The 12,160-nt window shown below is 41.2% G+C and overlaps 1 protein-coding gene across 1 annotated transcript in view; it reads right to left on the minus strand.

The window, feature by feature from the left end:
* The window catches only part of IGF2R (insulin like growth factor 2 receptor), a 167,650-nt gene that overhangs the window by 72,565 nt on the left and 82,925 nt on the right, over nucleotides 1–12,160 (minus strand). The window contains exons 14-19 of the mRNA XM_075862887.1: nucleotides 10,555–10,686; nucleotides 7,647–7,794; nucleotides 4,773–4,950; nucleotides 3,710–3,825; nucleotides 2,317–2,479; nucleotides 1,712–1,885 (exon numbers count right to left, since the gene is read on the minus strand). Coding sequence (XP_075719002.1) covers nucleotides 1,712–1,885; nucleotides 2,317–2,479; nucleotides 3,710–3,825; nucleotides 4,773–4,950; nucleotides 7,647–7,794; nucleotides 10,555–10,686 — 911 coding nt within the window. The remainder of the gene's footprint in view (nucleotides 1–1,711; nucleotides 1,886–2,316; nucleotides 2,480–3,709; nucleotides 3,826–4,772; nucleotides 4,951–7,646; nucleotides 7,795–10,554; nucleotides 10,687–12,160) is intronic.

Genomic DNA, 12,160 nt, shown 5'->3' on the forward strand with positions numbered 1-12,160 from the left:
AACAGGGCAAGGTGAGTAGAGTGTTTTTTTTTTTTGGGGGGGGGGGAGACTTTGTGACACTATATACAAAGGGGGGCCCGGTGGCACTACATGCAAGAGGGGCCCGGTGGCACTACATGCAAGAGGGGCCCGGTGGCACTACATGCAAGAGGGGCCCGGTGGCACTACATGCAAGAGGGGCCCGGTGGCACTACATGCAAGAGGGGCCCGGTGGCACTACATGCAAGAGGGGCCCGGTGGCACTACATGCAAGAGGGGCCCGGTGGCACTACATGCAAGAGGGGCCCGGTGGCACTACATGCAAGAGGGGCCCGGTGGCACTACATGCAAGAGGGGCCCGGTGGCACTACATGCAAGAGGGGCCCGGTGGCACTACATGCAAGAGGGGCCCGGTGGCACTACATGCAAGAGGGGGCTGCGTGGCACTACATGCAAGAGGGGGCTGCGTGGCACTACATGCAAGAGGGGGCTGCGTGGCACTACATGCAAGAGGGGGCTGCGTGGCACTACATGCAAGAGGGGGCTGCGTGGCACTACATGCAAGAGGGGGCTGTGTGGCACTATCTACAAATGGGGGGCTGCGTGGCACTATCTACTAAGGAGGAGCTGTAAGGCACAATATACAAGGGGGAGGTCTGTAAGGCACAATATACAAGGGGGAGGTCTGTGTGGCGCTATCTACAGGGGGCTGTGTGCGGCGCTGTATACAGAGACACAAATGGAGTATTATTACTGTGGGGGCACAAAGGGGGTATTATTACTGTGGGGGCACAAAGGGGGTATTATTACTGTGGGGGCACAAAGGGGGCAGGGGCACTTTTATTATGTCGAGCACTGAGGGATCATTATTACCACCAGGGGATTGTGCATTACGAGTTTGTTTAGAGAATGGGGTATAGGTGTAGAGGATGATGGAAAAGCGAAAACTAACATGTCTGCGTGTCAAATTCTGGAGACGCGAGTCGTGGCTGGAATAAGTAGTCACAGTGGTCTGGGCCGTATGGAGAAAAAAGGGGAAGTAAAAGACTAATCAGAGAAAACCACCTGTGAGTCACTGGATATAAATGTGCTGTAATCGCTTATATGTGCTGTAATCGCTTATATGGTCTGCAGAGCTCCGGTGTATGATTTGCATCTACCACTATATGGTGGTAATAATGGCCTTTGTTTAGTAGTTTTTTTCAGTAACAGTATGGGATATTATTCAGCAGTACGGGGGTATTATTCAGTCACTATGTGGTTATGGTGTGGGAGGTATAATTCAGTAACAGTATGGATCCAGTCCATTTTTGTATTAAATAGATAACCATTCATTTAAATAGCCTCCGAATAATTATACATTTGCATATGGAAGTCATAAAAGGGTATTCACTGCTTGGAACCCCCCTCCACGAGCCACAACGGGGAGCCACGGAGTAAGAACAGCTCCTGCTCTCGCGCATCCAGTCCATTCTTGTACTAAATAGATGGCCATTCATTTAAATAGCCTCCAAATAATTATACATTTGCATGAAAGGCCACAAGTTCCAGATGATTACTACATCAGGCTTAATTTTCAGAATGGGCTGTCATGATAGGACAATACATTCAAGCTTCTTGGATCCAAAAGTGCCCACACATCATGATAACACCAGAAATATTATATTACAGTATGTGATCATTCCCAAACTAGCAACACATATACAGTAATAATAATAAATGATAAACTTACCACAGCTCCCTTTTCACATACAAGATGCAATTGTGATGAATATGAAACATTGTTATTTTCGATACATGCAGAGCCGTTTGTGTATTCAATAAGAATTTTTCCACTGCCTTCTATAACGGGCTTCTTGCTTGCCACACCAAGGTTGTTGATGAACACGGTCTCATCAAGCTTATCCTGCACCAGAAAGATACAGCATAACAATAGAGAATGCTACAGTTTGAAGGAAGGAAGGAAAACAAGTTGCAAGTGGCACAAAGCTGGAAATATACATAAGATTTAGTTGATATTAACCTAACAATTTCACTGTGATAGGCCACAGTCTTGGGCGTAGGGGCAGCCCGACAACTCTGATCAACAGGAAGGATAGGGCATATTACAACGAGCGTTTGTAATCTGTGGATGAACCTAGCAGAATTAATTCAGTTTCTCTGCAGTGCCCCCACAGGCAAAAGAAAGCATTACACAGTTCCCACAAACATTCTTCAGAACGAGAGACACTCTTTTTATCTGTTCTCCAACCTAGATTAGAGGCGAGAGCCCTGACAGGTACTCCAAATTCCCTTATAGGGTATTTAAAAAAAAAACAGAACAAAAAGCATACTTACAGAAACTTTGGCATAACCCATTTGACACACAGCAGCAAAAGGGTCACATCCCTTCACTGGAACCAATGAACGGCACACATTGATGTAATATTTCTTGTTACTCCCTTGTGCTTGATCCATGGCAAACCAGTTTGAAGAATGCTCTCCTTGTACCTTAGATAAGCTGTGAAATAATGGAAACAGTTAATGTACAAGTAAATAGAAATGGGAAATTGTTAATTGGGCTTGTAACAAAACCTTCTTCATACTAAAATGGAACTGGCCATGAACAGGTTTCTTGATAACTACTAGGCATAAAAGAGAATTAGTAGAGATGGGTGCCACTGGGTACCCCTCCCCCAAGTTTCCATTGTAGTCATTCACTGCAATACAACCTACCAATTTCTTAAATCTTTTTGACTTAATAATTTGGTGAACCTATCCCTGAGTGTAAAACAAATTCTATAATGAAGTATTTATTTGTTCAATGGCAATATGCCAGACAGTCCAGAACCATCACCTTAAAGTATAGTCTATAAAGTTACAGACAAACCACAAATCCTCGGTAGTGTAGATTAGAGAGGTTTTCCCATAATTATTTATCACCTATCCACAGGATGGTGATAAATATCTGATCAGTAGAGGTACGGCCGCTCAGACCCCCACCGATGACAAGAACAGGCTTACCTTGCTGTTCCTAGGAGCCCCGTAGGAATAGAGCGGTAGTGCGCATGCTCGATCACCGCGCCAATAATTTCTATGGGGCTGTCGAAGATAGCGCTCGGCAGCCCCATAGAAAATTATCGAGCGGTGGTCGAGCATTTGAACAAGGTAAGCCCATTCTCGTCATCGGTGGGGGTCCCAGCGGCCGGACCCCCACCAATCAGATGTCTATCACCTTGCCTGTGGATAGGTGATAAATAAGGATTATGGGAAAAACCCTATAATGAATAATCAGTGAAGAAAGGAGGGTGAACCTGGCTTCTACTCGGTTTTTAATATCAATCAATAATGCTGCCGCTGTCGGATAGAACTCCATGAGGTTCATGCAACATTTGGGACTTACGTGATAAGCATTTTTTTGTCCAAAACAGTTTAAATAAGCGTAAAAATTAGGAATCCGCTATGCCAGTGAATGAATGTGTTCCTTACATGCTTACTGTAAAAATATTACTCTGTAGTCACGATTATAGTCTGGCCTCTAAATAGTAGCAGATATATATATATATATATATATATAATTATAATAATAATAATAATAATAATAATAATAATAATAATAATATATGCATACATACAGTCTATGACTCTCCACCATTGAAATACTTGGCATATCATCATTATGTGATAGCTAGTGTTATCCTTTCAAGTTAATACTTATAAGTTTTGAATTCCATTATTGTTCTTTTCATACCTGGACAGATCATACTGTTCATCATTTTCTTTGTCCACCACAACACACTCCACTGGTAGAGCTGGGCAGGCATATTTTGTGTACCACTTGAAGTTATATGTATAGTTGTCTTCTTTCTATAATTGAAAATAATATCATCACCATCACTTAACACTAAACATGCCAGACAGAAGGGACATGTTTTAAAAACGGAAGTTAGTCTAATGAATATTATTATTTTTTAAATTCATGGTTATTGAGCTCCAACATTCTCAAGGTTGCAAGACAAACGACAGTCAGTCCATACAAGAAAAAGTGAAAAAAAGAAAAGACAGGGCATAGGCCAATCCAATGTAAATTCTAAGTCTTCACATCTTTACTTATGTAACCACACACTATTAAAGCCAGAGGTAACAGGATTGATTTACTACTGAATTATCTTCTCTTAGACTAACAAGCAATAGCCAATTTATTATTAACCGTAACGGTTGAGAAATTGACGATTGGTTATCACCTTTTTAGTGTACTTAAAAGTAACAACCAATATATCCCCAAATCCATTTGTCGTTGTGCAAAAATAGCCACCACAATGGAATAGAAAAAAAGAAAGAAACATAGTAACAAACTCTGGCTCTCTCTAACGTTTCGAGCATTAAAGGGGTTCTCAGAGTTTTTAACATTGCCTATCCTCAGGATATCGGCCAACGTTTGCTGAGTGAAGGTCTGACCACAGGGACCCCGTGAATTGGCACGATGGTCGTTTACTACAGGCACAGCGGCTCTTCCGTACAGGCGGCTGTGCCTGGTACTGCTGTTCCTCCAATTCACTTGGAAAGCGCTACAGTATCAAGCACAGCCGTCTGTACGAATGAGCCACTGTTCCTATGTAAATCATTGTTCTGATCGGCGGGGTACCGGACAGATCACGCATTGTTGGATAGATCATCAATGTTAAAGTCCTGGAGGACCCCTTTGTAGAACCCCTTTAACATAAGCCCATATTTAAGCTTTGTATACAAATACTCTTTAAATCCCTTTTTCTCACAGATCTGTTAATAAACACCCTTTTTTCAGCAGATTGTACCTGATATTCTGGCTGACCGATATCAACACTTCTGTCACACAAAAAAGTTATTAGCGATGAGCGAGGTGTTTTCTTTCCATCATTGTAGGTGGTTCCATCAGTGTAGCTAAGCTGGATCATTCCATCATAGTAAGAAAGCCTGGAATTGCCAACACCAAGATTCCAGTTTTCCTTGTTCCTGAAAAAAAGAACAAAAACATCAGAATTATTTAAAGCTTTATATATATATATATATATATTTTGCGATTATATAAAAGTCTCCAAAAAGTAGGCAGCACTACAATAATAGTGCTACCTATTTTTTGGGAAACTTATAGATTGAAGAGATGAGGATGGAAACTATAATATATGTATACACTACCGTTCAAAAGTTTGGGGTCACGCAGACAATTTTAGGTTTTCCATGAAAACTCACACTTATATTTATCAAATGAGTTGCAAAATGACTAGAAAATGTAGTCAAGACATTGACAAGGTTAGAAATAATGATTTTTATTTGAAATAATAATTTTCTCCTTCAAACTTTGCTTTCGTCAAAGAATGCTCCATTTGCAGCAATTACAGCATTGCAGACCTTTGGCATTCTAGCTGTTAATTTGCTGAGGTAATCGGGAGAAATTTCACCCCATGCTGCCAGAAGCCCCTCCCACAAGTTGGATTGGCTTGATGGGCACTTCTTGCGTACCATACGGTCAAGCTGCTCCCACAACAGCTCTATGGGGTTGAGATCTGGTGACTGCGCTGGCCACTCCATTACAGATAGAATACCAGCTGCCTGCTTCTTCCCTAAATAGTTCTTGCATAATTTGGAGGTGTGCTTTGGGTCATTGTCCTGTTGTAGGATGAAATTGGCTCCAATCAAGGGCTGTCCACAGGGTATGGCATGGCGTTGCAAAATGGAGTGATAGCCTTCCTTATTCAAAATCCCTTTTACCTTGTACAAATCTTCCACTTTACCAGCACCAAAGCAACCCCAGACCATCACATTACCTCCACCATGCTTGACAGATGGCGTCAGGCACTCTTCCAGCATATTTTCCTTGTTCTGCATCTCACAAATGTTCTTCTGTGTGATTCAAACACCTCAAACCTCGATTCATCTGTCCATAACACTTATTCCAATCTTCCTCTGTCCAACGTCTGTGTGCTTTAGCCCATATTAATATTTTCCTTTTATTAGCCAGTCTCAGATATGGCTTTTTCTTTGCCGCTCTGCCCTGAAGGCCAGCATCCCGGATGTCGCCTCTTCACTGTAGACATTGACACTGGCGTTTTGCGGGTACTATTTAATGAAGCTGCCAGTTGAGGACCTGTGAGGCATCTATTTCTCAAACTAGAGACTCTAATGTACTTGTCTTGTTGCTCAGTTGTGCAGCGGGGCCTCCCACTTCTCTTTCTACTCTGGTTAGAGCCTCTGAAGGGAGTAGTACACACCGTTGTAGGAAATCTTCAATTTCTTGGAAATTTCTCGCCTGGAATAGCCTTCATTTCTAAGAACAAGAATAGACTGTCGAATTTCACATGAAAGCTCTCTTTTTCTAGCCATTTTGAGAGTTTAATCGAACCCACAAATGTAATGCTCCAGATTCTCAACTAGCTCAAAGAAAGGTCAGTTTTATAGCTCCTCTAAACAGCAAAACTGTTTACAGCGGTGCTAACATAATTGCACAAGGGTTTTCAAGTGTTTTCTAATCATCCACTAGCCTTCTAACACAGTTAGCAAACACAATGTACCATTAGAACACTGGAGTGATGGTTGCTGGAAATGGGCCTTTATACACCTATGTAGATATTGCATTAAAAACCAGACGTTTGCAGCTAGAATAGTCATTTAGCAGATTAACAATGTATAGAGTGTATTTCTGATTAATTTAATGTTATCTTCATTGAAAAAAACTGTGCTTTTCTTTAAAAAATAAGGAAATTTCTAAGTGACCCTAAACTTTTGAACGGTAGTATATATATATATATATATATATATATATATATATATATATATATATATATATATATATACACACACACATATTTAAAAAATAAGAACCATTTATCAATCACCATAAAACATGCAATAATTGTGTTGTATGCGATACAAGGAAACCACATGTCTGTTATTTACAGTTTTGTAATGCTCATATAATAAAGTATTAAGATAATTCATAGTTTATTTTGGACAGCTCATTGCTATCTTCACGTTTTTTTTTATGTTTTGTAAAATTTGAAATTAATAAAACTTTAAACATTTTAAAAAAAAAAATAATAATAAGATAATTCATAGTTTGAAACCTAGTGTAGAGGAGTTACAAAAAACAAAACAAAAGCAGAATAAAACCAAAAAATTGTTATACATAGGTTTCCTCCCACACCCCAAAAACATACAGATAGGGAATTTATATTGGGAGCCCCAATAGGGACAGTAAGTGTGGACCTCTGTACAGCACTGCGGAATATGTTGGCGCTATATAAGTAACAGAAATAAATAAATAATTGCATGGTGAGAGATACTCTTGAAAGACCCCTCACCTAGTTTGTTCTGTGCAGGAGAATCTACACGGGACATAAGTACAGAACAGTTCCCTGTGTAGGAGAAATTCTGCAGGGCAGACAGCAGTGGGCTCTGGCTCTTCAACGCTCTGCTCTCTGTAGGATTCAGGACAAGCCCGTACGCAAATAATTATCAAACTGCATCAAATCTGCTGTATGGAGAGCTGCTAGATTTACATTTCTTTACAAAAATAACTTCCCGATGACTTTTTAGACCTTTTGCTATAGAATTAGGTAAATGGTTCTATTCAGTTACTTCATTATTTTCCAGTTTAGAGTCTGATGCTGAATGGTCTATAAAAAGTGGAAATACACTATAAACATATTTACGTTTTCGTCACTTGACACGCTCCTGAGTCGGCTTCACACGGTTGCTTGGTTACATTACCACAGACATTTATATAGAAATCGTACGTATCAGTAACAATATTGTAGCTTTCGGTTTTCTTGGTCAGCGGTGAGAGATCAAAGTAAAAACCTGCAAAACAAAACCATTTAAATCTAAAAACATTGCTTCCCGTACAATGAATTCTCTCAACTTTCTACAGAAAACAGAAGCCGTTCCTACACTTTCTTCTTATACTGCAGATACTGTGTATCAATAGAAATGGGAGAGGAATCTTTCATTTACAATGCCTGCTGAGCATTGAAGACTCTGGTCGCAGGAAATGTTACGGATGACCCACAACTACACACGGATATACTCAATTTCTTCAGTGGAATGTTTCCTGTAGTCAATGAAATATCTTTCATAAATATACCTTGCTTCAAGTACCCCCTACTTGGTTGTCTCCCCAACATAATTGTTTCAGGAGCAGGAGGATTGGCATTTAGGCCACAGGAAAAGTGTTAGACTGGCCACACCCGCTGATTTTCAGCAGGACCAGCCCACCATCTAATGTGCATGATGGCATGCAGACTCTCCCCCGACAGAAGACGTCTGAAGAGAGGGTTCGGGCATATTGAACTGCTGACATAATAGTCTGGCAGCGGTTTTCTCCCTTCTCCCTATTAAAAAACACATGCACACTTGGCGGAGCGGAGTGTACATGTGTATGGGGTAGTCGGGAGGAATAGCGGTCGGCAAAAAAAATCGTGCTGCCGCCAGCTATCTAAATGTGTATGGCCATTGTTGGAACTTTTTGCATTAGACAAAAGGTCTGAAGTGCTGTGTGATGACAGCATACATATAGAAACTGCTTTGCACAGTGTAAGGGTATGTGCACACGATGAGAGGCTTTTACGGCTGAAATGACAGACCGTTTTCAGGAGAAAACAGCTGCCTCGTTTCAGCCGTATAAGCTCCTCCTCGTATTATGCGAGGCGTCTTTGACGCCCGTAATCTTGAGCTGCTCTTCATGGAGTTCAATGAAGAACGGCTCAAATTACGTTGCAAAGAAGTGCCCTGCACTTCTTTGCCGAGGCAGTCAATTTACGCGTCGTCGTTTGACAGCTGTCAACCGACGACGCGTAAATGACAGGTTGTCTGCACAGTACGTCGGCAAACCCATTCAAATGAATGGGCAGATGTTTGCCGACGTATTGTAGCCCTATTTTCAGACGTAAAACGAGGCATAATACGCCTCGTTTACGTCTGAAAATAGGTCGTGTGAACCCAGCCTTATGGAGTAAGAATTGTAATAGGGGAAAAATATTATATTAATGGTATGCCACTATTTAGTGACTCATATGTATAAGGACCTTGTGTCTTGGTACTACGTTTTGGTGATAAGTACCCCTCTGTAAACACAGTCACCTTATTCCAGTCATAAGTTATGTTCAGCGGTACTGTGAGAAGCAATAATACTTAGGCTACATTTACATGAGCGTGACAGATGTACGCGTGTAGGACCGCGCGTAAATCTGGTCCATGTGCGTTACGTTGCATTATGCATCTGTGTGCTTTGCGAGTGGCATGTGTTCTTCACAGACTCATTAAGTACTTTTTAATTTCAATGGAATTGATGCACAAAACACGCACAGCACATGGGATTGGTGTGCTGTGCGTGGTCTTCACGCACCCATGGACTTCAATGAGCGCGTAAGTGCGCGAAAACACACCAATATAGGACATGCAGTGAGTTTCACGCAACGGACTCTTGATGCGTGAAGAGCCACGAATGTGTGAACAGCCCCATTGAAATCAATGGGACTGCGTGCTGTGCGTGATTTCCACGCACAAAACACGGACGAGTATTACGCTTGTCTGAATGAGCCCTTACTTACACTTGTTTGTTCTTTACTTCTCGTAATCTCTTGCCTTTATTTTCGGACAGTGCTTGCTGTATATCTGGTTGTTATACTAGTAACTGCTTATTGCAATACTGTTATTTTCAGAACATTCCGATCAGTCATCTTACAGTATGTAGGTATAGGGAGTTTATTATTTTTTTCATCGTTAAATGTGTTGTCTTTTGAACACGACCCCTTTTCAAACGGAAGCCAGAGCGGCCACTGTGCAGATTTTCTAGCCTTCAATGATTTGTTTGTATGACAGTGGCCATTGCAGGGGAAATGTAACATTACATGGCGACCGTTAAAATGAACAACAGTCCATGTAATATATGGATGGGCAAGGTTTACCAGAGCTGCTCTCCATTCTGGCTCATAGAGGGGGGGGATCTTAAACAGGGTAACCCACTCTATGATGTTCATATGCTCTATTATAGCATGTCCTGAGATGACATTTATAAATAAAAGTTATGTTTTAAGAGTTCTCTCTTTATGTGAGTGTATACATGAAGGTTACTTAATTTACTCATAAGTTGTTGGTTTTTTTTGTTTTTTTAATCGTGCTCACCTACTAAGCAAACACAATGTGTTTTGTTGTTTTGATGAGTTTTCAACCTTAAAAGTGCATGCCAACAGCTAAGATTATCTTGATTTCAAGGAGAGTTTACAAAGGTGAAAATAATTACTTTCCCGTAATACTCTGTATCCATTGAATCTGGACCTACCAGGAGAAATGTATGAAAGGCCTTTTAGAGTATATTAGTGGATGCAGATGGTTTGCGACAGAGGCTTGAAGCGCAAGACCAAACGTTCTGAACACTGTCAAATCCGTCTTTGAACCTGTAACTTCTCAACATAGAAGATATTAAAAAAAGGTCAAAGACTATTTCCCCTGGTAGGTCTCATTAAACAAGAACTAAAAAAAAGTTGATTCGCAAATTATTTTTTAGACTGAAGTGATTTTAGATGAGAAGTGACTTAAGATTGGCAGTCATCGAACACTCACCAGCCTGTGGATCTGCAACTGTGCAATTGTCTCCTTCTGTCCTGGATACGACACAGGCAGCGGCAGTATTCCACTCAAATTCATAGTAGCAGTCCTCAACGCTCTTCAGTACGGGAGGGCTCTCACGGTTACCTAGATATAAAATTGATATTAGCTAGATGCTTTGACTGTCTATGGACAGTACCGTATTTCACAGTTGTACAATACGGTCAAAAAATTGTTCATTATAAACTCCTGAAACACAATATGGATAATCTGCAAGGTAAGGTTGGCCATACATACTCCAAACAGACAGCCTTATTTGAGTGTCAACTGGGCCAAACAGTATATGAAGGGTATAATCAGCATTTCTTTCAGTGGGAAATGCTTGATATTATGGTCACACGCCTCGCGTTATAATTACCTTTTCCCGGTCCATGCCACACCTTCTTCCTGCTCAGCATCTGACGCCGCTCTATTCTAGGTCCTAGTGCACGCTGAACCTTGCTTTCTTAAAAGACCAGCCCGCACCAAAATTATTTTCAACCAGCTTTCCTGGATATTTAAGCTCCTCCCTTTCTTCATTCTCCTTGCCAGGGCAATTTGTGCCAACCTTGTGTTCCTTGAATTCTTCAGCTTAATTGTTATTGGATTTCCATGTTTGGCCTCAGACTGTACTTTTCAGAATCCATCTGCCGCCTATCTTAACCTTGTGCTTAGTGACCAGTGATGAACCTCTGCCGCTTGCCCTAACCATTTTCTACGTTACCCATTACGAACCTTGCCGCCTGCCCTGATCTTTTGCTGCTTTACCAGACCACGCTTACTGGGACTGCACCTGTTACGTTGGTCATTACCAATGGAGACTACTCTGGGGGGGTAGAGAGCTTGGGTTCCCCTGCAGTCCAGATCCCTGTACAGGGATTAAAGGATGAAGACCAGAGGTTCCCTTAGACACCTCTCTCCAGTTTTGCCCCACACCAAAGTCCTTGGTGACAAGGTGGGTCCACACTGCCCTCGGCTGGCCCCATGACAGAATATCCCATGGGCTCCGTGACAATTATACCTATAAATTTCCAACATGGCGGAAAAACGGTGATAAACATGATCATCCTACCCTTTTCTGATAAAGGTGCAGTGTCTATATCTACCCTCATACGCTACTGTTAGCACGTTAATGTGACACAGGAGAACACAGCCCTTGCTACTTGCTAAAGCTATGATAATGCTATTATAGAGAGGCGAATGAGGGCAGTGCTGTTACATTAAAAAAAAAAAAAAAAAACCTCATTCCCTTGCTATATAGTCTACCTGAAACACATATATTGTACAATTAAGCTTTCACTTAAAAAAAAAAAAAAAGGAGACAAAATTGCTGGTTTTGGAGGCATGACCAAGGACTTACAGCCATTGTTACTCAAGTTATAGTCTCCCCTTAGACATTGGTGTCTGGTGCTAGGACTTTAAACATAAGCGGGCTATACTGTCTGAGGGGCCAGTATTTTATGACATGGTTTAACTACAGATAAAGATGTTCCCAGACCAGCGACTAAGCTTCTGCTATCTGCAACTAGATGGTATGTTACAAAGGTATATATATATTAAACCATAAAGTAACAACTGCTCT

Source organism: Rhinoderma darwinii, chromosome 4 (assembly GCF_050947455.1).
Source record: "Rhinoderma darwinii isolate aRhiDar2 chromosome 4, aRhiDar2.hap1, whole genome shotgun sequence".
Lineage (NCBI taxonomy): Eukaryota > Metazoa > Chordata > Amphibia > Anura > Rhinodermatidae > Rhinoderma > Rhinoderma darwinii.